The 21,246-nt window shown below is 49.7% G+C and overlaps 1 protein-coding gene across 6 annotated transcripts in view; it reads left to right on the forward strand.

Moving 5' to 3' along the window:
• Nucleotides 1-19,204, forward strand: part of LMF1 (lipase maturation factor 1) — a 163,240-nt gene extending 144,036 nt beyond the window's left edge. For all 6 annotated transcript variants that reach the window (XM_015294430.4, XM_015294431.4, XM_025155172.3 and 3 more), the window contains 3 exons: nucleotides 1,650-1,833; nucleotides 8,725-8,837; nucleotides 17,799-19,204. In XM_015294430.4, coding sequence (XP_015149916.4) covers nucleotides 1,650-1,833; nucleotides 8,725-8,837; nucleotides 17,799-17,973 — 472 coding nt within the window. In that variant the 3' untranslated portion in view covers nucleotides 17,974-19,204. The remainder of the gene's footprint in view (nucleotides 1-1,649; nucleotides 1,834-8,724; nucleotides 8,838-17,798) is intronic.
• Nucleotides 19,205-21,246: the final 2,042 nt, after the last annotated feature.

Here is a 21,246-nt window from a genome sequence, read left to right on the forward strand (position 1 = left end):
GTTTTGAACAGCAGACATTATAGGAAAAATAACAAACTTAGGAATAAAAAAAAAAAACCCATAATTAAAAATACCAGGGCTAAAAGGTTATGGAAAACACTGAAGTTTCTCCATTTTTTTTTTTGAGAGAGAGAGAGAAAAATAACCCCTGAACCTCTTTGAAGGCTGGAGTGGTGAAGCTACAGGAGATTGTTTTCTTTGGGTTGTTGTTCTTTTTCTTCTTCAGCCTACAGTTTCTGCTTCAGCAGTTACCAGGACGTAAAGAGCATGTGATGAAATGCTGCTGTAATATGTTTGTAATTCCAGCCTATGTAAACCAATAAAAAGAGGATTGCAGCTTATAATGAATATACGATTATGTGAAACTTGACATATTTTGAATCACACAGTAGGAACATACTTTTATTAGTAATTTGGTGTCCCTGATTTACAGTGTGTTTCTAACCATTGGGCAGCTGGCCACGGCTCATAACTCAGCCCAGCATATAATATGGAACTTGGCTGGAGAATCCAGAAATCTATTAAACGGAGGTAACAATTATAAGCTGAGATGCGCAGCATTGTGTGGGCTGTGGGTGTTTATCACTGGAAGACACCAAGGGAGAAGGTGGTGCCTGTGTGTTTGCAGAGTTTTAGGGCTGAAGGAGGAAGGACCAAAGGATTGAAAAATGAAAGGGTGTTGGGAGCTGCATAGTTTGGGTAAGGGAGAGTTACACTGTTATGTGTTTGTGAGGGGAATCCGCTCTCCTGTAGATGAGCATCACTGCCAGGTAATTGGAGACTTGACAGTCGTGTTTTCATGTGGGCTTAGCATGGCCTGGACAGTTTGCCATCTGAACTGTCCTACACCTTGCTGTGCAGAGTAAGTCAAACCCAGCAGCAGAGGGAATGTGCATGACCTGCCATAAGGTTGGATGCTTTTTAACACAGTTTGAAAATGTCCACTAGGTTTGGGGGGCATTTTTTTTATTTCCCTTTCTGCTTTCCTTGGTTTGATTTGCAGTGGTTCACACAGTACCTCCTCCTCTTCCTGAGGAATAGCTCTGTGAGATCTCTCTTGTGACCAGGATGGAGCATAGAGACTGGTGGTGGTTGTGCCCCAAGAGCTGGCTGCTGGGCACACTGCAGAAGTGAGGGCTCTGGGGAGACCTGCTAGCAGCCTTCCAGTGTCTGTAAGAAGGATGGGACAGACTTTTTAGCAGGGTCTGTTGTGACAGGACAAGGGGAAATGTCTTCAGAGTAAAAGAGGGGAGATTAAGGTTGTGTGTAAGGAAAAAGTTGTCCGTGCTAAGGGCAGTGAGGAATGGCACAGGGTGCACAGGGAGGTGGTGGTGCCCCATCCCTGCACACACCCACAGTCAGGCTGGACGGGGCTCTGAGCACTGATGGAGCTGTGGGTGTCTCTGCTCAGTGCAGGGAGTGGGACCACACGGCCTTTAAAGGTCCCTTCCAACTCAAACCATTCTATGCCACAGAGAGAAGTTGGCCCAAGAAGTGAATGAAGGTAATAGAATCACTGGGTCATTAGGATTGGAAGAGACTTGTAAGATCACCAAGTCCAACCCACCATGCCTGCTAAGCAATGTCCCTAAGTGCCACATCTACCCTTGGCATGAGACAAATAACAGACCTGATGTTGTGTTCTGCAGCATCACCAAGGAGAGAACCGAAGTCATCCTTCAGGGGACATCCAGCCCAGACCCCAACGACCCCGCTGCTGTCTGGCAGGAGTTTGACTTCAAGTGCAAGCCTGGGGACCTGTGGCGACGGCCATGCTTCATCTCCCCCTACCACTACCGCCTGGACTGGCTGATGTGGTTCGCGGCCTTCCAGGTACGTGCATCCCTGGACCAGGGAAAGCAATCCATGTGAATTTACAATGTGCTTGGGGTGGGGGGGGGGAGGGGGGGATGGATATTTGAAGCCTCAGCTAAGTTAATTATGTTTTTAAAAAAATTGTATTCCTAAAGGATGTCTGCTGCTGGTGTAATGAAACTCTTGGAAATGTTATGTGAGGCTTTTTAATTGTTTCTCAGCAGTAACAAGAGTTAAAGAGATGGAGATAGTGCCTGTCCCTGACGTGGTGGCACAGTGGGCAGCCACTGCTCTCTGTCCTGCACGGGCATCCTCACCTGGCACCCACCGACAGGTGATGGCTCTCCATTAAGGAAGAGAAGAGGGGGTTTATTGTAAATTAATTCATTAACACCCTATAGCCTTTTCTGCAAAATGGCATGACTGGGAGAACGTGGAGTTGGTGTTACAAAGCTGGGGCTCACAGCAGTGGTGTGGGCAGCCCCATCTCTCCCTTTGTTTTTGTGTCCCTTCCTGGCGTTCTTCCTCTTGCTCTCCCCCTGCCCCAAATTTCCCCGTTTTTCCTTTGTGGTATTTTCATTTAGACGCCTTTCAGATTCCTCAGTGATGACATAACCATCGCTCTTTGGCTATGGTTTTATATTTACCCTGCTAGTTTTTCTTGTGTGCTGGAATTTCATTTAATCTGCATTAGGTATGCTTATCCCTCAGCAAGACGACAGCAAAGGTTAAAGCTCTGGCCAGCAGCATTGCTCAGCACTAAATGATGGTGCAGAAGTTGGAGCTTTTGGTTTAAAGCTTTGTGCTTTTTCAGGAAGGCTCCAGCATGGAATCACAGTATGGTTGGGTTGGAAGGGACCTCACAGCCCCCCAACCCCACCCCGTGCCACGGGCTGGATGCCCCCCCACCAGATTAGAATGCCCAGGACCTGAGGAGACCAAATAAGCACAAGGCACTGATATTGCAGCATCATGGCAAGTGCTGCTGTGCTGGTGCTGAGAGACATTGCCACACACCGGCCCCGTCTGTCGGCGGGCAGCGGCTGTGCGCTGAGTGACAGTGATGTATGGGGCAGCCTGGGGACGAGCAGGAAGAGGAAATAACACAGCCTCATTTGCATCTTGATGATTATTTTTTTAATGCGCTGGGAGGTTCCCTGAAGTGCACCTATCAGCCTGGGGGCTGTTGGGGTGTGCACATGGGAAGAAGTCTGTCTGCACTGGCTGATTAGCGGTAATTAGTGCTCGTGCACAGAAGGTGTGTGTTCCCCCCCCCCCCCACGCACCGTGTGCTGTCCCCTCCTGCTATGAGGTTGCCACAGTCCTTTCCATAGCAAGACGTGGCTGCTTGCCTGGCCTCCCATTGCAGCTTGATAAAGAATTTCCCCCTAACATCTGACCTAAATCTCCCCTCTTCTAGTTTAAAGCCATGCCCCCTTGTCCTGTCACTATCTGCCCATGTAAAAAGTTGCCCTTCTGTTTATAAGCTCCCTTCAAGTACTGGAAAGCTGCAGTGAGGTCTCCCTGGAGCCTCCAGGCTGAACACCCCTGGCTCTCCACGTACTGCAGTAGGAGAGGTGCTGCAGCCTCTGAGTGTCCTCATGCCCTCCTCTGGACCCCTTCCATCAGCTCCACAGCTCTCTGTGCCAGGGGCCCAAGGACCGGAAAAGGGCAGAGCAGAGTGGGGGCAGTCCTCTCCCTGCCCCACTGCCACCCCTCTGCTGATGCAGCCCAGGACTCTGTTAGCTGCCCCTTTGCTCACTGCTCAGATCGAGTCTGGCAATGTGGTGGGAAGGATGAGGAACCAGAAGCCGAAAGCCCAGCAGAAGTTTGTGCAGTTGGGTGAGTTTCACAAAGCCCATACAGTAGTTTATGGAGTCCATAAAACCAAGTTCCTTCAGCCTCTGGATTAGGTTTAATTTGTTTTTAGAAGTTCTGGATTTTTTCACCCCGCTGTTTGCTGCCGTCGCGGGGTTGGTGCTGGAGGCAGCCACTTAAGGACCTGCCATATCCCGCTCTGACAGGCTGCAGGAAAGCCCGGGGAGTTTGGGGGAAGATATTTACCATCCCTTTGTGCTGCTCCTGACAGATTCCTCTTTGCACCTCATCACCGCTTGACATACGACGCCATCCTCCTGCACAGCTCCCACCTTGGCTGTAACTGCAGGATGTGCTGTGAGCCCACTATGGGGGAGCCAGGGAGAACCAGTGCCGCCCTGCTCTGAGCTGCAATTAGCAGTTGGCTGCTAATTACCATAGTGCCTTGATTATAAGTAATTTAACATGGCGTTATTTTCCAGGAAGCAATGTTCACGATGTTAATTTCATTACTTAAATACAGTATGCCATTTACAATTGAGGAAGAGGTCTAAAAGCCCTCAGTTGTGCTTCAGGTCTGGGTCTGAGCAGATAGAAGTGGAGAGCCCCCCTCTGAAGCCAAGCATCCCAATTTGGGAAGGATGCAGCCAGTTGGCATGGGTACAACAGAGGGACCTACAGAATCCTGGTCCCACGGCCACCATGAGAACAGCTCTGCGTGCTCTGGGAGCAGGAGGGAAGGCAGCAGAGCAGGTTTGGGATGTGGGAAAGCCTACCGCAAAGTGGAAAGTAACAATCTGTTTTCTGGGTCCCTGCGGAGAAGGGAGGAAATAATGGGCTAAATGGCAGAATATGATTTAATCTCAGGAAAATTCAGGTTAAGCGTTAGGAAAAACAGTTTCCAACAAGAAGATAGTGCAATGGCAGGATCTGCTCCCGGTTGTTTTAGTACAAAGGTCCTGATTTTGCTGGAAAGAGATCATTAAAGCATTGTCTGCCCTCCAGCTGATGGCAACACTCCCTTAATTATCTGACTTCCCACTTATGGTGGGTGTTTGTAGGGGCCCCATCACCACAACCCCGAGTGGAGCTGTGCTGTGCTACTGGTACAGAAAGCATTGCGGGCAGAGCTGTGGCAGCCTGCCGTGGGTTCAGCATCGGTCAGAAATAACAACCTGAAAACAAAATACTGCTCATAGTTCAGGGGCTTTGAGTTGGTCACTTTTCCTGGTAGCAGGACGCCCCGGGCTTGGCAGAAGCACCTTGTTTGTAGAACAAGACGTGTTCTTCACCATTGGATGGCAGTGGAAAGCCTTCAGTGCTCTGAATAATGAAAAATCAAAGGAAGGGTTTCTTCTCTCCTCCCTGTGGCATGAAGGGTATTTCTTCTGTTTAGATTGTGTAAGCTCTCCATAGCAGGGTCTGCGTCTGGCCAGTGCAGAAACATGCTTGTGCTGCTCACCAGATCATCACCAGTCAGAAAATAACCCCAGCACCATCTCAGTGTTGTTTGTTACAGCTCAGTGTTCTGTTGTGTTACACCTTGAAGTGACTCCAAAGGTATCCGAGTGTCGGGACGGTCTGTGCAGAAGAGATGCAGCTACAATTCAGATCACTGTGTTTCATGTGTTTGTGAAGAAGCAAACTGGGAATTGTGTTACCTCGTGTTAATTGAGTGCAGGGCACAGGATCCCAGTGTGCTGTTCAGACTGCACATCACCATGTCCTAAAAGCCCTCCGAACTGGCGTGTACACAAAATGACAGCAATTGTGGGGCATGGAGGAGAAAGGTGTGTTTGCCAGATGTGATGGGTACATTTATGGGTGCAACTCAGCTGACTCCCAAAGAGAGAACAGGAATGTGAGCAGCAGGGCAGAGCTTGGTGCAGGGCAGAGCTTGGTGCAGGGCAGAGCTTGGTGCAGGGCAGAGCTTGGTGCAGGACAGGGGAGCTGGGAGAGGAGGCTTCACCTTACTGCACGCACTGGGAGAGCTGAGAAAAAGAAACCCTATATGGAGAGAAAGGAGATGAATATATCTGTAAAATACTGTATTCCAACCTCTGTTACCTGGGTCATCCAACCAGGAGGTACTTACAGGAAAACGCAGCATGGCAGCAATGTGCAGAAGGAGGTGTGTGCAGGGCAGTAAAACCTAACCCTCATGTGCAGTGCACTAGGCACAGCCTTTTACATTTCCTTTCTTTCCTCTCCTAAAAACACAGACCTCGATTCACTTCCATTTTCCATTGCCACATTCAGGTGGTTTGGTCTATGTGCAGAATGTAGGAATTGTATTTTCTTTAACTGGGGTCAGTTGTCTTCCTCCAGGGACACTTCCCTGAGCACCTTATGGGGTGGCTGTTGGTGGGGTTGGGGGAAGTGCCCACTTAAATGATACAGTGAGAACAGTACTGCGGAGCAATGGTTTGCCTTATTGGGGAACTCCTAGGAAGAGGGGGCGAGGTGATGAGAAGTGATGGAACCTGGCCTTGGGAGGTGATGGGAAGTGGTGGAACGTGGTGTAGCCTTCAGCCTTCCTTGGTTAATCCTCTTGGGTAACAGGATGGCATCAGGCACTGAGATGGAGTTCTAGGAAAGCAAAGCCCTGTGTTGGTTATGCTGTTCTTTCTGTGGGGTAGGGTTCATTCCTCCAGCTGATAGCTCAGATTCTCCAAATAGTGACTGCTGAGGTCACTCCTAAACACCAGTGTAAGCAGAAACGTGAGTGTTGGGTGAAAACATCCCCAGTGATGGAGTCACTGCTTTGCATCCCCAATATGAGTAGGCTGTGGTGCCAGAAATGCCCCTTACTGCATCACGGAAATGCAAACTCCCCCACCATCCACCCGATGTGAGAACATGCAGAGCTCCCAACCATGCAAAATCATAATGCAGGGCTCCAGTGCCAAGTTTCCAGCTGTTTCCACATGTGCATCTCAGAGTTACCTCCTCCCGTGTGCCTGTGCCAGGACTGAGATTCAATAAAATGCCACGCTAATCCGCAGTCCTTTTCCATTAAATGACCAATTAAACCTGGAGGAAAAGGGTTCTTATTATTATTATTTCAGTTGGGAACGTGTTCCCTGTAGTGCTGTGTGGTTTTTTTATATATTTTTTGTGATTATTTTATTCTTTTGTACATTATCTCTGCAGAATTTTGTTGCTACTGCTGCTGCAGTAGTGGTGATTGGGCTTGAAGTCCTATAGAGTAATTAAATATATCTGTATGCAAATGAATGCATTCAAGGTGAGAATTCTGTGCATATACACTGGTAAAATGTGGAAATGAAGGAGCTGGAGAATATAAATCATTACAGAGAAGTTGGAGAATAGAAATGGTTACAGAGAAGTATGGGTGCAGTATAGTGGTGGGGAGGCTGCAGCAATGCACACATGGGGACAGGGAGCAAATGTGTCCAGTAATGTGTTCTGCCCAAAGCCTGCTTCAGGGAGCTGCTCTTCTCGTGCCTTTTTTGGGTTGATGCTGGGTGGTGTGTGCTGGTCCCAGTGTCAGTGTTCCTGTCCCAACAACAGCAGGGAGCTGCCTGGAGGTGTGCTTTGCCCTTGGCTTTTCCACCTGCAATGGCCAGGGATGCTGTAGGATTTCCACTTACAAAGATCCAAAATGAAAATATGGACTCACCGTGCACACCTCAGTGTCACATGCGTCGCTCCTGGCTTCTTGTATTTAGTGCTTCCAGTGGTTCAAGCTCTGACTCCTCTTTTTACTCAGTGCCAGGTGAGTCTCTCCCACCCTAAACAGCACAGATAGGTATAGCAGCTCGGCACACAGGGTCTGCTCCCAGCGGAGCCGCAGAGAGGAACTGTCACCTCCACGATGCTGCCCTGGATGGAGCCCAAATCACCTGGGCTCTTTCTTTCCCTCTGCCACCGTATCGCTTTACAGGGTAATGAGTTAAGCAGTGCAGACGTGAGCACAGCCGTGCTCCCACCGCTCCCAGCATCGCGCCATATCCAGGCTGTGGTGCCGGGGGGGGGGGGGGGGAGCCACGCCGGGTGGAAATTTCTCACCGCAGACCTTGCTGGGGCCAGACATGCTGTAAATTTTACAAGGAAAACACTTTACAAACCAGAAGTCCAACTCTCGTGTGCATGGAGCTGCTAATTAACAGTTTGGAGACCTGGCAAGCCAAGGAGCCCATTCTGCCGTTGCTGAGCCCTGTGGGTTTGCAGCAGGCTCTGAAGAATTGGGGTCCTCCGTGCAGCTTTGGTTTCTCACCCACAGGTTCCTTGCAGTGCTGCTAGGAAACTCTCTACAAAGCTGTAGGCTGAAACAGCTGAGGCTTTCCTCTTAGCTTGGATGAGCACAGGTCAGAAACCCTGCGAGGTAGCACTGCTGCGTGATGGAGGTTCCCTCCAGAGTTTGGGGCTTTACATCTCCTTTCTCTTCCCTGTTTCCTGGAGCAACGGAAATAACAAACTCTGCCGTTATAAAAGATTTGCAGAGTAACTTTGCATTGATGTTCTGCATTAGTCACAGTCTTGCAGGTACAAATGCTGGGTTTAGCTTTCCCACAGTGTCCCCTACTGCTTGCATTAAAAAATCCAGTTAGGTGTACATTAAAAAGGGGGGGAAAAATGAGTATAAGGCACTGAAAGTTACCAGAAGAAGAAATGCTTTTTATGGATCCTCACCAAGAATCCCTACGGGGGGTGAGATGCTTTCATTCATGGAGGGGGGTAAATATGGAATCAAAATTGGCAGCTCGATGGGAGCCGCAGCATTCTAGGGCTGATTTCTTTGGTTTCAGTGGCAGCAGGATAAAGGGCATGGCACAGATGTTGGAGGTAGTTGGGTAGCTGAGAATCCAGGAATAGAGAATTCACTTTCTTCTGTTATTTGTCTGATAACACAGCAGGGAAAGCAACGTACTTTCAAGTGATGGATGAATTCTCAGTGGGTCGCAGCCTTGGGGTTTTGGAGCCTGCAGTCTGATTGTGCAGCACCAGTACATCTCTCATTTGCCATCGCATCAACTGTACTCCCTGCCCAGAGATCACACAGATGTGTTTAATTGTAATTAAAGCCCAGAGGTGCCTAACATCTGTATTTCATCCTCTTTCTCCCAGACCTATGAACAGAATGAGTGGATCATCCACCTGGCAGGGAAGCTGCTGGCCCAGGAGGAGGAGGCCTTGTCCCTGATAGCAATGAACCCATTCGCAGGCAAGGATCCCCCACGGTAAGTGCTTTTCTTGCTTGGACTGTGCATTTAGCATGAGTGTTCCAACTGGAAAGGTTGTAGCAAGGTGGGGGTCGGTCTCCCAGTAACCAGCGATAGGATGAGAGATGATAGCCTCAAGTTGCGCTGGGGCATTTCAGGTTGGATATCAGGAGAAATTGCCTCTCCAGAAGAGCAGTTGGGCATTGGTACAGGCTGCCCAGGGGGGTGGTTGAGTCACCATCCCTGTTGGTTGATTGCTCTTTGTTTTTGATGCCACACAGGTGGTATTTAATAGGGCGGTTTTAATAACAGCTCTCCATGGAGATTTGGTGCTCAGCACTGTGATGGGGATGGGGACCTGGGCTGGCCCCTTCCCAGCGCCCGGCACTGCTTCTCTTGGATGTGGATCCCACCTACCACAGTGGTTTCCTGCCCCACAGCCTCAGATTTTTTGCCATGATCTCTTTGCAAGGTCAGATCAAAAATACCATTTCCAGCAGCCCATTGGGATACTTCAAAGATGAAACAGTCCTGCAAAAAGAATTGTTTTTGTTGACACTTGTCTTGGAATTGTTTGCATTTTCAATGACAAAGCAAACATCAGCAAGTGCAAAGCACAGATGAAAACCCCAAGGTTTTCTACAAAAGGAAATTTTTCACAAAAGTGTCTATTTTGTTGATGAAGTTATTTTTAGCTGAAAAAATATTTTAAGGGAATTTTGGATCAACTCAAGTAATATTATGCTCTTGCTAATGTTTTCCATTTGAGGCTCTCAAGATGCATTACAAACAGGGATTAAGGTTCCCAGCCCCATGTGAAGTGAGCTTTCTTTTGAAAAAGAGCTGTGCTTTTCAGCTTTAAGGCAGTGTGTCCCCCAAATCTGCTGTGGGGAGACTGCTTTTCTGCCTTAGATATTAAGAATATTAAGAATTTCTTTTACCTTTTACCAAAGTGCTTTCTTTTGGATATGGCATTCAGTATATGTTGAGATTGTATGTATGTATACAAAAAAGACCACAACCAACAGATGCACAGTTTGGGACACCAGTGAGTGTCCCACCATTGTATCTGAATATTTCTTATACTCAGATAACCACATTTCTGAGGTTTGAATGAGGTCTTCAAAGGTCTTGAATGAGGTCTTGAATGAGGTCTTCAAAGGCCTTGAATGAGGCCAGAATGGTCTCATGCAGCACAGTGCCCCATCAGAGCATTGCTGTAGGCTGATGGTGACGCTCTTCCTCCAAAGACAGGAGCTGAGACTGCTGTAAGATATTTGGGATTTTGTATGGATTCCCTTTTCAGAGCCCGTTTTCTCAGTGCAGCCCTCCCTTCATGCCAGCATTTCCATAAGTCTGGGTGTGTAGTCCAGGTTTGCTGTAGGGCTGTGCCATGGCTCCTTGGGCTGCGTGGATAGCGGGTTATGCACACAAATAATTACACCCTGACTGCAGCCCAGGAGATTTCTTGGGGAGCTTGTGTTAAGTACTGCTCCAGCATGTCCCTTGCCATGGATGGGTACAGCTTCAATACTGTTTATGTAGGAATTTTAGCTCTGCTTGGCTGGGAGAGGGCTGCAGTGGGACCCACAGGACTCCTTTGGGGGGAGCACTTTGAAGGATCACAGTGGGGTACAAAGTGCTGGAGGAGCTGCTGGAGACCTGTGTGGTGCTGCCCTTGTGTCACAGCCCCCAGTTGGAGCTGGGTGTCCCCCGGTGCCAGCAGCCAGATGTGGGTACCAGCTGGTGGCAGCTGGCGGTGAGCGGGGCTCGGCAACGACAGAAGCTCTCCATAATCCCAGAGCTGTTTATTGCCCAGGGCCAGCAGTGCTGCTCCCGTTCCTCACCACGGCTGGAACTACAGACATCGCAGCAGCTCAGAAATCAGATGTGCATCACGTCTTTCGGGGCTTTGCCACAAAGGGCTGTGCCTCTTTTGTATGGTCTGGCATCGGTGGTGACAAAAAACACATAAAAAACTTATAAATTTTTATTGTGTTCTGTGACAGGTGAGGAAATGGTATTTTCAGGAATTTAAAATGAAAACAAAGCAAATCTTTATCTTTGCTAGCATTTATAGGGTTGTGACCGCCCAGCGTACAAGGGGCACAGGCAGGTCAGCGATGGCAGAGCAGCATGATGCTGTGTGCTGCACACAGTGCCCTATATCTCAGCAAACAGGGCTTTGATTCATGCAGTACCTTGCTCTAACCGATGCTCAGACTCTGTTTTCACTCCTTAGCAGCTAGTTTATAGTAGGAAAAGATCAGGATCCAGTGCTGGTTTTATGTGTCAGCTGCCTTTGCTCTGGCATTACTTTTGCCGTAAGAGCTTTTCATGTGCCTAGTGTATTTTTGGGTGGCTTTAAAATAAAAAAAAAAATAACAATTTACAAATGCTCATTTTGGCCCAGCCTGGAGTCCAACACACCACTTCACCCTGTTTGCTGCTCACGTTTCTGGTTTGAGTGGGCCAACCCCACTACCTGCGCTGACATCCCTGCGTTGTACCCAGGTGCAATGGGGAGGTGTGAGGATGTGGGTTAGTCACCAGTTGTTATGTATGCTTCTTCCATTATTGTTTGCTGCTAGCACTTCCCCTGCACGTGGAAACTGACCGTTGGCTTTTTTTATGCCCCATCCCAATTCTGCTGAGTTTACGTTTCTGGCATTCATGGCTGGCACACTCACAGCAGCTCTGGCAGCCCCTTCTGCTCCCGCATTCGTTCTGCTCAGGCAGGCTGCCTCCCTGCCCTGCTGGGGCTTTCTTCCTGCATTTCAGAAATGCCATTTCCCAGCTGGATTTTAGGCTCACTGAAGCAGAGTCCCTCCTGCACCCCCATGCACACAGAGAACCCTGGCCGTAATGGGGTCACTGTGGTGTGAGAACAGTTGGAGAGCAGGACAGACTCTTTAGCAGGGTCTGTTATGATAGGACAAGGGGAAATGGTCTCAAAATAAAAGAGGGGAGACTTGGACTGGATATAAGGAAGAAGTTCTTTATGCCATGGGTGGTGAGGAATGGCACAGGGTGCTCAGAGAGGTGGCAGTGTCCCTGCTCAGTGCAGGGAGTGGGACCAGACAGCATTCAGAGGTCCTTTCCATCTCAAACCATTCTGTGATTCTATAAGCAAGGCATCCAGTCTGTGATCCTTAAGGCCCCCCCCCAGCCCAAGCCCTTCAATTATTTTTTAATTTCAGCTCCTCAGCTGTATCGAGTTGAGCACTGGATGTGCAGAACCTCAGTGCCGGCAGCCACAAATTGCCTTTTTGGTGGTGTAATTTCATTTGAGTTGCAAGCAACGACCTTAAATTTGAACCTTGATGGTAACACTTGGGAAGAAGAGAGAATGCCAGAGCTCCTGAGCTGTGCTAGGGTCCAAAGCTGCCCTGGGTGGTGTGGCGCTGTCACTGCAAACCTTAATGCTGCTCGTGCCCACCTCCGGCCATCGCTGCTCCACTCCCTTCAGTAGCTGCTGCTTTCCTCCCAGTCCCCCCTCCACTCTAAGGGGAATTTTGAGACTTAATTATTTTCATTCCCTGCTAGACTAAATAATTAGGGGAAGGGACTGTTTTCCATAAGAACATTACGCTCCATACTCCACGGAGTTTATTCTGTTAATGGAAACTCTACACCTTAAATAGCCAAGGGACTTTCAAAATGAGTTAATGCCTTCGAAATGAAATTTCTGAGACCAAAGTTTGTAGGTTTCTTTACAACTCTAGAAATTATAGTATTTTTTCAAGTGTGATAAACTTAAAATGAGAAACAGGTGACTGATTAAAAATGAGGGCATTGTTGAGCGCCCGGCCTAGCTGAGTGTGAAGCTTTACTTCAAGCAAAGTGATGTTTGTGGAATGTAGATTTACAAAATATTATTGTGCAGCGGATAGTTCATAAAACACCCGCCGTCATAAATCTGAATGGTGGGGCTTTGGCTGAGAAATTAATAAGTGTTCAACGCACCGTCATGGAAACAGCCCGCAACAACGAAGGAAAACAAAAACGAGGCTCTGCCTACAGGGGGAGAAAAGAAATATCAATTTTATTTTTGACCTGAAGTGTTCGGTGTCTCTGATATTAAATCATGTTCACTTAAGGACTTTTATTCCAATTATAGTCACACTCTGTTGGAAGAGCCCCAGCGTGCAGACGAAGCCCTGGATTTGTCACAGCGATGTTATTTATGGTGGCAGTGCTTCCAATTTGATGCTACCTGACCGGGAAGGGCTGTGCCCTAAAATATCTATTTACAGCCCTGGTGAGCACAGAAGAGAATCAGAAATCTATGCAAACCAGCAGCTGCTCCCTTGGGTGCAGGAAAAGAGGCCTCCCTAAAGCCTTGGGGAGGGGATGGCGTGGGAGGAGGCTCAGCCCTGGGGTGGCCAGGTTGGTTTTAGGAGCATGATGGGAGTCGTGGTGCTTTTTTAGGGTAAAAGACCAAAAAGTGTGTTTTTTTTTTAAACAGGACAAACAAACAGAAGCCCAACCCAACTGGGGCAGCAGTCATCCTGTAACTAATGAGAGTGGTGCGGAAGGAAGGCAGGAAATAGAGGATTAAGGGAAAGTTTGCATCGTAGGTGTCTTCTGCAGGAAAAAAGATGTTTTTTGTGTGTTTCCCACTGAAAAGCCATTTGCCAGCGATGAGACCTGTCCTGGGAAGTGATGCAGTTCTCAGGGGTGAAGGACTCCCAACGTGTTCTTGTGGCTTTCTCGTTGGGTTTCATTGCAGCTCCCTATATATGGAGACAAAGCCACTTCCATGGTGTGGACTGGTCTGCTCCATCTGTACCTGCAGAGACTGTGTGCTGGCTCTGCCCATGCCCAGGGGAATCCAGGCTGTGCTTAAGCCTGGTGGATACCCACGTTCCTTTCCCACCAGGTTTGCTTTGCTGTCAGTGGACAAAGCCTCTGAGAATCATAGAATAGAGTCATAGAAGCATTAAGGTTGGAAGAGACCTCTGAGATCACCAAGTCCAACCATTATCCCATCCCCACCATGCCCACCAAAGCACATCCCTATCACATCACGTTCTAAATTGTCAGATGGAGGCAAACCAAGGCATTTTGCCCTCACCCAAGAGTTTGGAGGATGAGATGCTCCAGCTCATGGGCCAGACCTTTCAGGAACCTCGGAGAAAGAGAAGTCAGTGACATGGAAAAACAACCCATAAAACTGCCCTTATGCTGCGAGTGGTTCACGGGCTGAGTTGAATTTATGATGGCTGCTGCTCATGGGGCTAGGACAAGCAGGAGAGCCAGTGATGGAGGCTCTGCTGTTTTAATGAATTTGTACTTTCCACTGCCACTTGCTCTCTGATTTACAATGGAGTGGGGAACCTCGAGATAAAAAAACCCAACACATCGAAAGGACGCCTCGTGTTTTGGTTTCTTTCTTCCCTCTCCCGCCCCAGCTTGCCCTGTCAGGCCATTAATTCTAACAGAAAACACCGGCTCTGGTTTTTTCCCTCGAACCCCTCAGCTGTTGCAGGGAGACAGCTGCACCCTCTGGAACTAATTACAGCTGTCTGGGAGATTTAGCCCTCCCTCGCAACAACTCCAATATCGCTGCTAATTTTTAACACGTACAGTTGGAAGATGTCATAATAGGCTGATATATGATCGAATCTTAAAAGTGCTACAGCACAGCTGCTACCGGGCATCTGCTGGGATGAATATATTGATTTAAAAAATAATGCAAAGTATTTTTAGCCCCTCTGCCCTTCCCAGGGCTGAAGCCCTGCCTGGTGCGAGCAGCGATGGAGGGCACGTGCTCACCCAGGAGGCATTGGCACAGGGACATGTGTGGCTGCTTCACTTCTGCAGCAGAGCTGACAATGGGATGCTCTTGTCCCTCGTCTTGCATCCCACTGTTGTTGTCATAGCAGAGTGGGTTTCTGTCTCCTGGAGGAGGAGTGTTCGGTTTGCTTTATTCTGACCATATCATGCCTCTCACGGGATGATGCTTTTGCTCTGGTGTCCTATTGGACCTCACCTGGGCTTGGCTGCAGCCACTGCTTCCCAGCAGGTCAGAGAGAGCTCCAGTTGTGTTCACTTGGTAAATCCTGGGAAAGTGCTTGCAGCGAGGAATGGCCTCCCTGACCTTCCTGACTGCCTCTGAAACACGAGCATTGCTCATCCCTCTGGTATGAGCAGAGGGCATCAGTCTCCTTTTAACAAAGGTGAAATCAAGCATCTTCCTCATAACCTTCTTGAGGATGTTTCCCTCAAGCAACAAGGTTCTGCATGCTGGCACTGTCCCGCGCTCAGAGGAGCCCCAGGGACCTTTCGATTCCTTCCACTACCCCAAAGGTCTTTGCATGAGCCCTGAAGTTGCAAAAAAAAGCAAAAAAAACAATTTTTTGTAAGGCAAGCTGCAGCACATAGCAGTTCCTCATTCTGTGTGCATGGGGCTTGTATGGGTTGCAGCTGTGCAGGTCACCAGGTGATGTTTGCAAACTGTGAGCCCTGGCTTGGTGGGTCTGTGGTGTTCTTGCTCCCTGCATAGGGAGGAGGGAGCGTGGAGATTGCAAACTGTGACTTTGGAAATGAGGCACCCAGGTAGCTTATAAATAGTGGGGTAGCTTGTAAACTCTATGAGCCCTGAAACGAGGGGCTCCAGTGAGTATTAAATGCTGCAGTTTTTACATCAGTGAGCCTCATGAGGCAAGACTGATGACGGTTACATGCTTTCTGTGTTTCTCCCTTAGCCCCAGGAAGGCATAGGAAGGATGGGCAGTGGATGCTCTGCATTGATATCCTGGTGTTTTGTGCTCTGAGGTGTTTCTGCTGCAGCTCCTCAGCTTTCACAGGCTGTGAGCAGCTCAGGATGCGCTGTGCATCCAACGCAGGTGGGATATGGTGGGACAAAAGAGCTGTTCGGTTTGAGGCTGGGGGCTCATGGGAACCTCTTGGGTTTGTTTGGACTCTGAACATAGGGGCTGGAAACATGCTCAGATAGAAAGGCAAACTTTCTACCACAAAAATGCAGCTTCAGTTGTGTGTGGTTGCTTTAATGCTCACACGGTTCTAGTTTTACATGCCGATCCCTTTGATAGCAAACATTTTAATAGACAGAGAACATATGGGAAAAATCATACCAAATCAGATGATAGATATTGCTTAATTTGGGCAGGCAAGTCCATTCAGGAGGGGCAAGGAGATTTTCATTCCAGAAGGGTCCTTGAGCGGACCTTGGTGTAGGGGAAGGTACTTTGGGGCCCAAGCAGTACTGGGGTGTGTGAGCTCTTCCCGGGGCACTCAGACAAGGCCCCCAGTCTTTCACACTCTGCATCCCCAGCAAGAAAAAGGGAACATCGTTGCCTCTATTTGATGCTATCTGTCAGGTTTCTGAGAGGAGCCGTCTGAGTGGTTTGCTTCCTGGGATGATGTTGATAGCTCAGGATTAGAGCAGCTGCTTTTGCCCCTCTCTAGGCAGCCAGTGATGGTCAAATGAAGGTTTGGGGATGGTAGATGTGTTTTGGGAATTCAAGCAAGCAGCCAAACATCACAGCTGTTAGACGTCCTATCTGTCTCAGACAGGAGCCCGCAGGCTGACTGAACCTGCATAAACCTTCCTGCTCTAATTATTAACAGGAAATTTTGTGCTCCTGAGAAGCAAACACTGTGGGAGTAACACTTCAGTAACATTTGACTTTTAGCAGCCTCAGAAAAGGGTGTAAAAACAGCCATGGCAGTAATGGAGTGGGCAGCTGCAGGGTCCCTGACCCACGGGTGCCGTGGGGCACAACTTCACCCCCCTCCTCCCTTGTCACCTATCAGTAGTTAGGTGAGGGCTGTCTCTGTGCAGCTCCAAATGCACTGCTCTGGGCTACTTTGGGTCACTCGTTTTTGCCTGCAGGAGGGTGAAACTTGGAGGTGTTTGCTCTGCTTTTGGCACAGCCAGGGGACGATCCATCAGCAGCAAGTGGTGAACAGCTGCATGCTAATGTGTTTTGTTAGCAGAATCATTTCTGTACTGCTCATCTGGGTGCCAATCAAGGCTTAAATTGAGATGTCAAGATGTGATTACGGCAGACCTTTTAATTGGGCTGTAGTTTTATCAGCCGTCTGCAATCTCTCCTGCTTCCCATGTGAGTGTGTTACACAGGTGAGCGCTAATGGCCAATGTACAGGAGTCGTCCCTAATTATTTTAGCAGTAGGAGCTGACTTTATGGCGTCCCGAGGTGCAGCCCAGGAGCGAGCAGCTGCGTGAGCGCAGTGCCCTGCTCAGTAGCAGGGTTTGTATTTTAGTAGTGAAGCAAAGCAGGTTTAAATGAGCACTGACATGACTTTGACATTTTTATATTGTGGGTTATTTTATGAACTTATCCAATGAATGCGGCGATGCACTCTGCAAACAGGGACCCCGATGCTGAAGGACTGGGGTGTTACTCCTTCCCTTGTCAGCATGCCCTACATCAAGCAGGACACGGCTCCCGCACCAAGCGGCATGGTTAGCCTCCAAACGTGTTTGGCGAGGCTGATGAATGCTTCTTTCTGCACTGCTTTAAAATCTCCTTTTCTGTCAACTCCCAGGGCGGCCAGAAAACAGATGCGCTCAGAGCCCTGCTAATAAGCAGTGGAGCAAAGGGAGCAGCCGTTTGCTGGGGCAGAGGGACACGGGGGAGTGTGTGTACCCACCGGTGTCCCAGCAGAAATACTTCATAGGTGCTTCCAGGAAAGAAAAAGAAATGGTATTGGTGTTTTATTATTATTATTGTTCTTTCGACTTGGTCATAGAGAAGGGTGTGGAGCATAGTGTGATGCTGGGTTATGCGCAGGGTGATGGTGTGCCAAGGCTTTCCTTTCCTGTGCGACATCCCCAGATAGCATTACAGGGAGCCAAGGGATTCCAGCACTGGCATCACTGGTGGTGGTGGCAGGGAAGCTACATAAATGCGGATCCGACCCATCACCCACAGCACTGTTGTGGGTGCCCAGCCCGTCCTACCACCCTGTGCTTTGTTTCCCTGCAGGTGGATCCGAGGGGAACATTTCAAGTACAAATTCAGCAAGCCTGGAGGAGCGCACGCTGCAGAGGGCAAGTGGTGGATTCGGAAGAGGATCGGCCCCTACTTCCCCCCTGTCAACCTCCAGGGCCTGAGGAAGTTTTATGAAGACAGGAATTGGCCGTACCCGGTGCGGGACTGATGGAGAGGAGCGAGACAGGTCCAGAGTGACCGGCTGGGAGAGCCGTCAGCTCCCTTATGAATCACACTTCTTCCCTATCTCTGTATTTTTTTTACATATCCTTGTTTACACATATTTTACAGGAGGTTTCCAGACAACCTGTCCACCTGCTGCTGTGGTCTGGTTTTTCTCATCTTTCTCTTCCTTTCTGTTTGTCTTTCTCCTCGTGGCCAGCCCGATGATTAATTTCTTTTGTCAGGCTGCTCCATTAGAAAATCATCAGCTCTAGAGTCAGGAAAAAGGTGAACAAATACTAAGTCAAGTTAATATGTCCAATTTGGCACATTTCAGATTTGCAACAAGCACTTGTGAAGTGGATTTTAATACTTCTGCTGATGCTGGAATTTCACTTTATTGCCAGACAGACCCAAAATGGACAAAAATTATCAAATGTATTTTAGGGGGAAAGGTTAGGTAAAAGTAAAGCCTCCCTCCCCTTTCTCAGTGCTGTCTACTTTACAAAAAGCTCTCAGGGCCACACTCAAGACTCATACAAATGTAAATCTGTGCATTTTAAGACACTTCTTGCATTGATGGGGATGTAGACAGTGTGAATGTAGACAGTGAAGCAGCCAGAGGAGCAGTTCCCTTTACAATGCACCTCACTTAGAGGAGGCACAGGGTACTTCACCATTGCATCCCACCTCATCCTACCCTGTCCCCATCCCTGTCCCATCCTAAACCATGCTCATTCCCATCCCATCTCAAAATATCCCATCCCTATCCCATCCCATTTCTAACCATCCAGTCGCAGTCCCCACGTGTGCTGTTGGCACACACAGAGGTCACACCAGCCTCAGCCAATTCACTGAGCCCTTAAAGCTTCTTTCTTCCAGATATTCCTGTCCCTGAGCCACCTTCAGCATCACGCTGGGAAGGTCCTGCTCAGCACCCCCCGATCACAGGGCAGCAATCTACACCTGGAGCCACGGATTCTGCAGCACAGAGGGAACTGTCCCTGGGCTGGGGGAACCCTGGTGGGACAGATGGGGTGATCCTGCATTCCCCCTGTTCTTTGCTCCTGAGCCTGCCCTCCTCCTGGTTTGTGTTTAACGTCACCCCAAATGGTCTGACCATGTGGGTGCAGCTCCGTGAGCCCACACCGGGGACATGGGGGGAGGATGGGAACAAGCAGCGCGTGGACAGCTTCTGGAAGCAACGGGTTGTGGCAATAATTGCTTTCTTGTTAGCACATTTTGCTGCAGACACTTCTTCTCAAAGGGGAAAAAAAAGTTCAAAGCGACGTGCGCAACGCATAAAAACCTCTAGCCTTGGGATTGCCTGCAGAAAAACCACAGGTCTGCTGAGAAACCCGAAATAGCTCTGTGCTGTGTGGGCTCCGTGAGTCAGCGGCTCTGCCCCAGGACAAGTGCGGCCCTGTGCGGCCCGCAGCGCCCGGCCGGGCCCAGGCTGGCTGTGAGACAGGGCCTGCTTTTAGGAGGCGGCTGGAGTCGCTGAGTCTGCCGCCAGCACCGCGGCGCTCAAACGGGTTTTGTTTGAGTAGGCCCCGGCCTGGCAGCGCGGCCGCACTGGGCTGCTTTTCCTGTTTGCTTAGCCCAGGGCTTCATAACGGGCCCTTTCTCTCCTTCTGGGCGCTGATGGGGCTCGGGGTCTGGCCGTGTTGTGCTCGGGGAGCAGCCTGCGGCCTGCATGGCCTGCATGCCCGGAGCTGCGCGGCCTGTGCCTGCGGGTCGGGGTTGTGGCCTCGGCCCCCCCGAGGGATGGCAGGACACAAAGAGGCTTTCAGCCACCCGGCTCGGGTCAGCACAAGCTGCGGGCAAAGGGATGAGCGTGGCTCTGAAATAGGTCGGTGCTCATATGGCCAACATGAAGGCCATTTGGGGACTGATGGTGGCTTTGTCCCTGCGCTGTCCCCTGAGCTCATCTGATGCAAACCAGTCTGTCCCCTCCCGGAAGGAAGGAAGAACATCAGAAAAGAAACCTGCAGGCAAACCTGTCCCACACACCAGCACAGGGCAGGGGGTGGCTGCAGGCTCACCGCATCACGCGTTTCTACCCACTTTTGGACCACATGTACTGAACAGGCACCACCCAGCACATATATCTGGAAAAGGTTTGAAGAAAGCAGCACAGGGAGCCTCACTCGTCTTTACTTTTTTCCTAACAGTGTTAAAAATTGAAGCGGTGTCTTGCAGTGTGTGCCCAGGCTTGCCTTGCTGAGTCCCAGCACCAACTGTGACTGAAATGGTGAGACTGTGAGGACACTGCATGCTCCCACCTCCCTGTGTCACCAAGGGGAGCACACCACTGCAGCAGGTCCCACCCCACCCAGCAGTCCCTTGCAGCTGGCACTGGTCAGGGTTACGAGTGTGGAGGTGCACAGCCCATTGCTCAGTGCTTGGAGCCATGTATAGCACTTTCCAAACTGTAAATAATGTTTATGATTCAGTTGCGTTTTCCTAAATATTTGCCCCAGCTCAAACCCAATATTCCTCTGCAAACAATAGGGAGAACATTTTGTTTGGATTACTGTACAGAAAGGCAGGTGAGTGCTGAGATGCCATGTGTCACTCTCAGCATCACCCCTCCTGGCACACAGTGGGGCTGGGGGGGCAGTGACGTGCACTGTGTTTGCTGAGGTCAGGGTGCTGGAAGATGTTTTGCATCCCTCAGTGTCTGCTGTAGTTAATGGCCCTCCAGAAAGCACTGAGCTTTTTGCCTGGGAGCTGCCAGCACAGCAGAGCCTCCTGTGGAGCATCCCTGTGTCCTGTGCAAGCACAGGAGCTGCCTGCACTACCTCGCTGCCAGGTGTTATTTGAAGCATTTCGCCTTTTTGTTTTCCTAGCTCTCACATGGCTTAAATTCAGCACTAGGGCTGGATGCGCAGGGAATGGCTGGAGTCCATCCTGCCTTGGGGGCCTCGGGCAGCCCACGGCCACTGGGTTTGTGGCCATATTTGGGGGAGGTGAGGACACCTGGAGCCTGCAGTGGCTACACTGGCATCAAGCCTGATCTGTGCCTATCTCTGGCCATTGGGGATCCCTTGACATTGGCTGCAGCCATCGGCGCTCCCTCCTCATTCATTCCACCCAAAGCCTCCTGATTTACCTTTCTTCTAAAAGCCCCTCACTGTCCCAGCCCTGCTGGCTGCTTCCCCTCCACGCTGGCCCTAATGCAAACAAGCTGCATGAGCAGGGTCGGTCCGTCCCGGTGAGTGACGGTGCAAGGGCACAGGGACGCAGCAGCTCTGCACTGCAGCCGCTCGCCGGCAGC

The sequence above is a fragment of the Gallus gallus genome, chromosome 14 (assembly GCF_016699485.2).
Source record: "Gallus gallus isolate bGalGal1 chromosome 14, bGalGal1.mat.broiler.GRCg7b, whole genome shotgun sequence".
Classification (NCBI taxonomy): domain Eukaryota; kingdom Metazoa; phylum Chordata; class Aves; order Galliformes; family Phasianidae; genus Gallus; species Gallus gallus.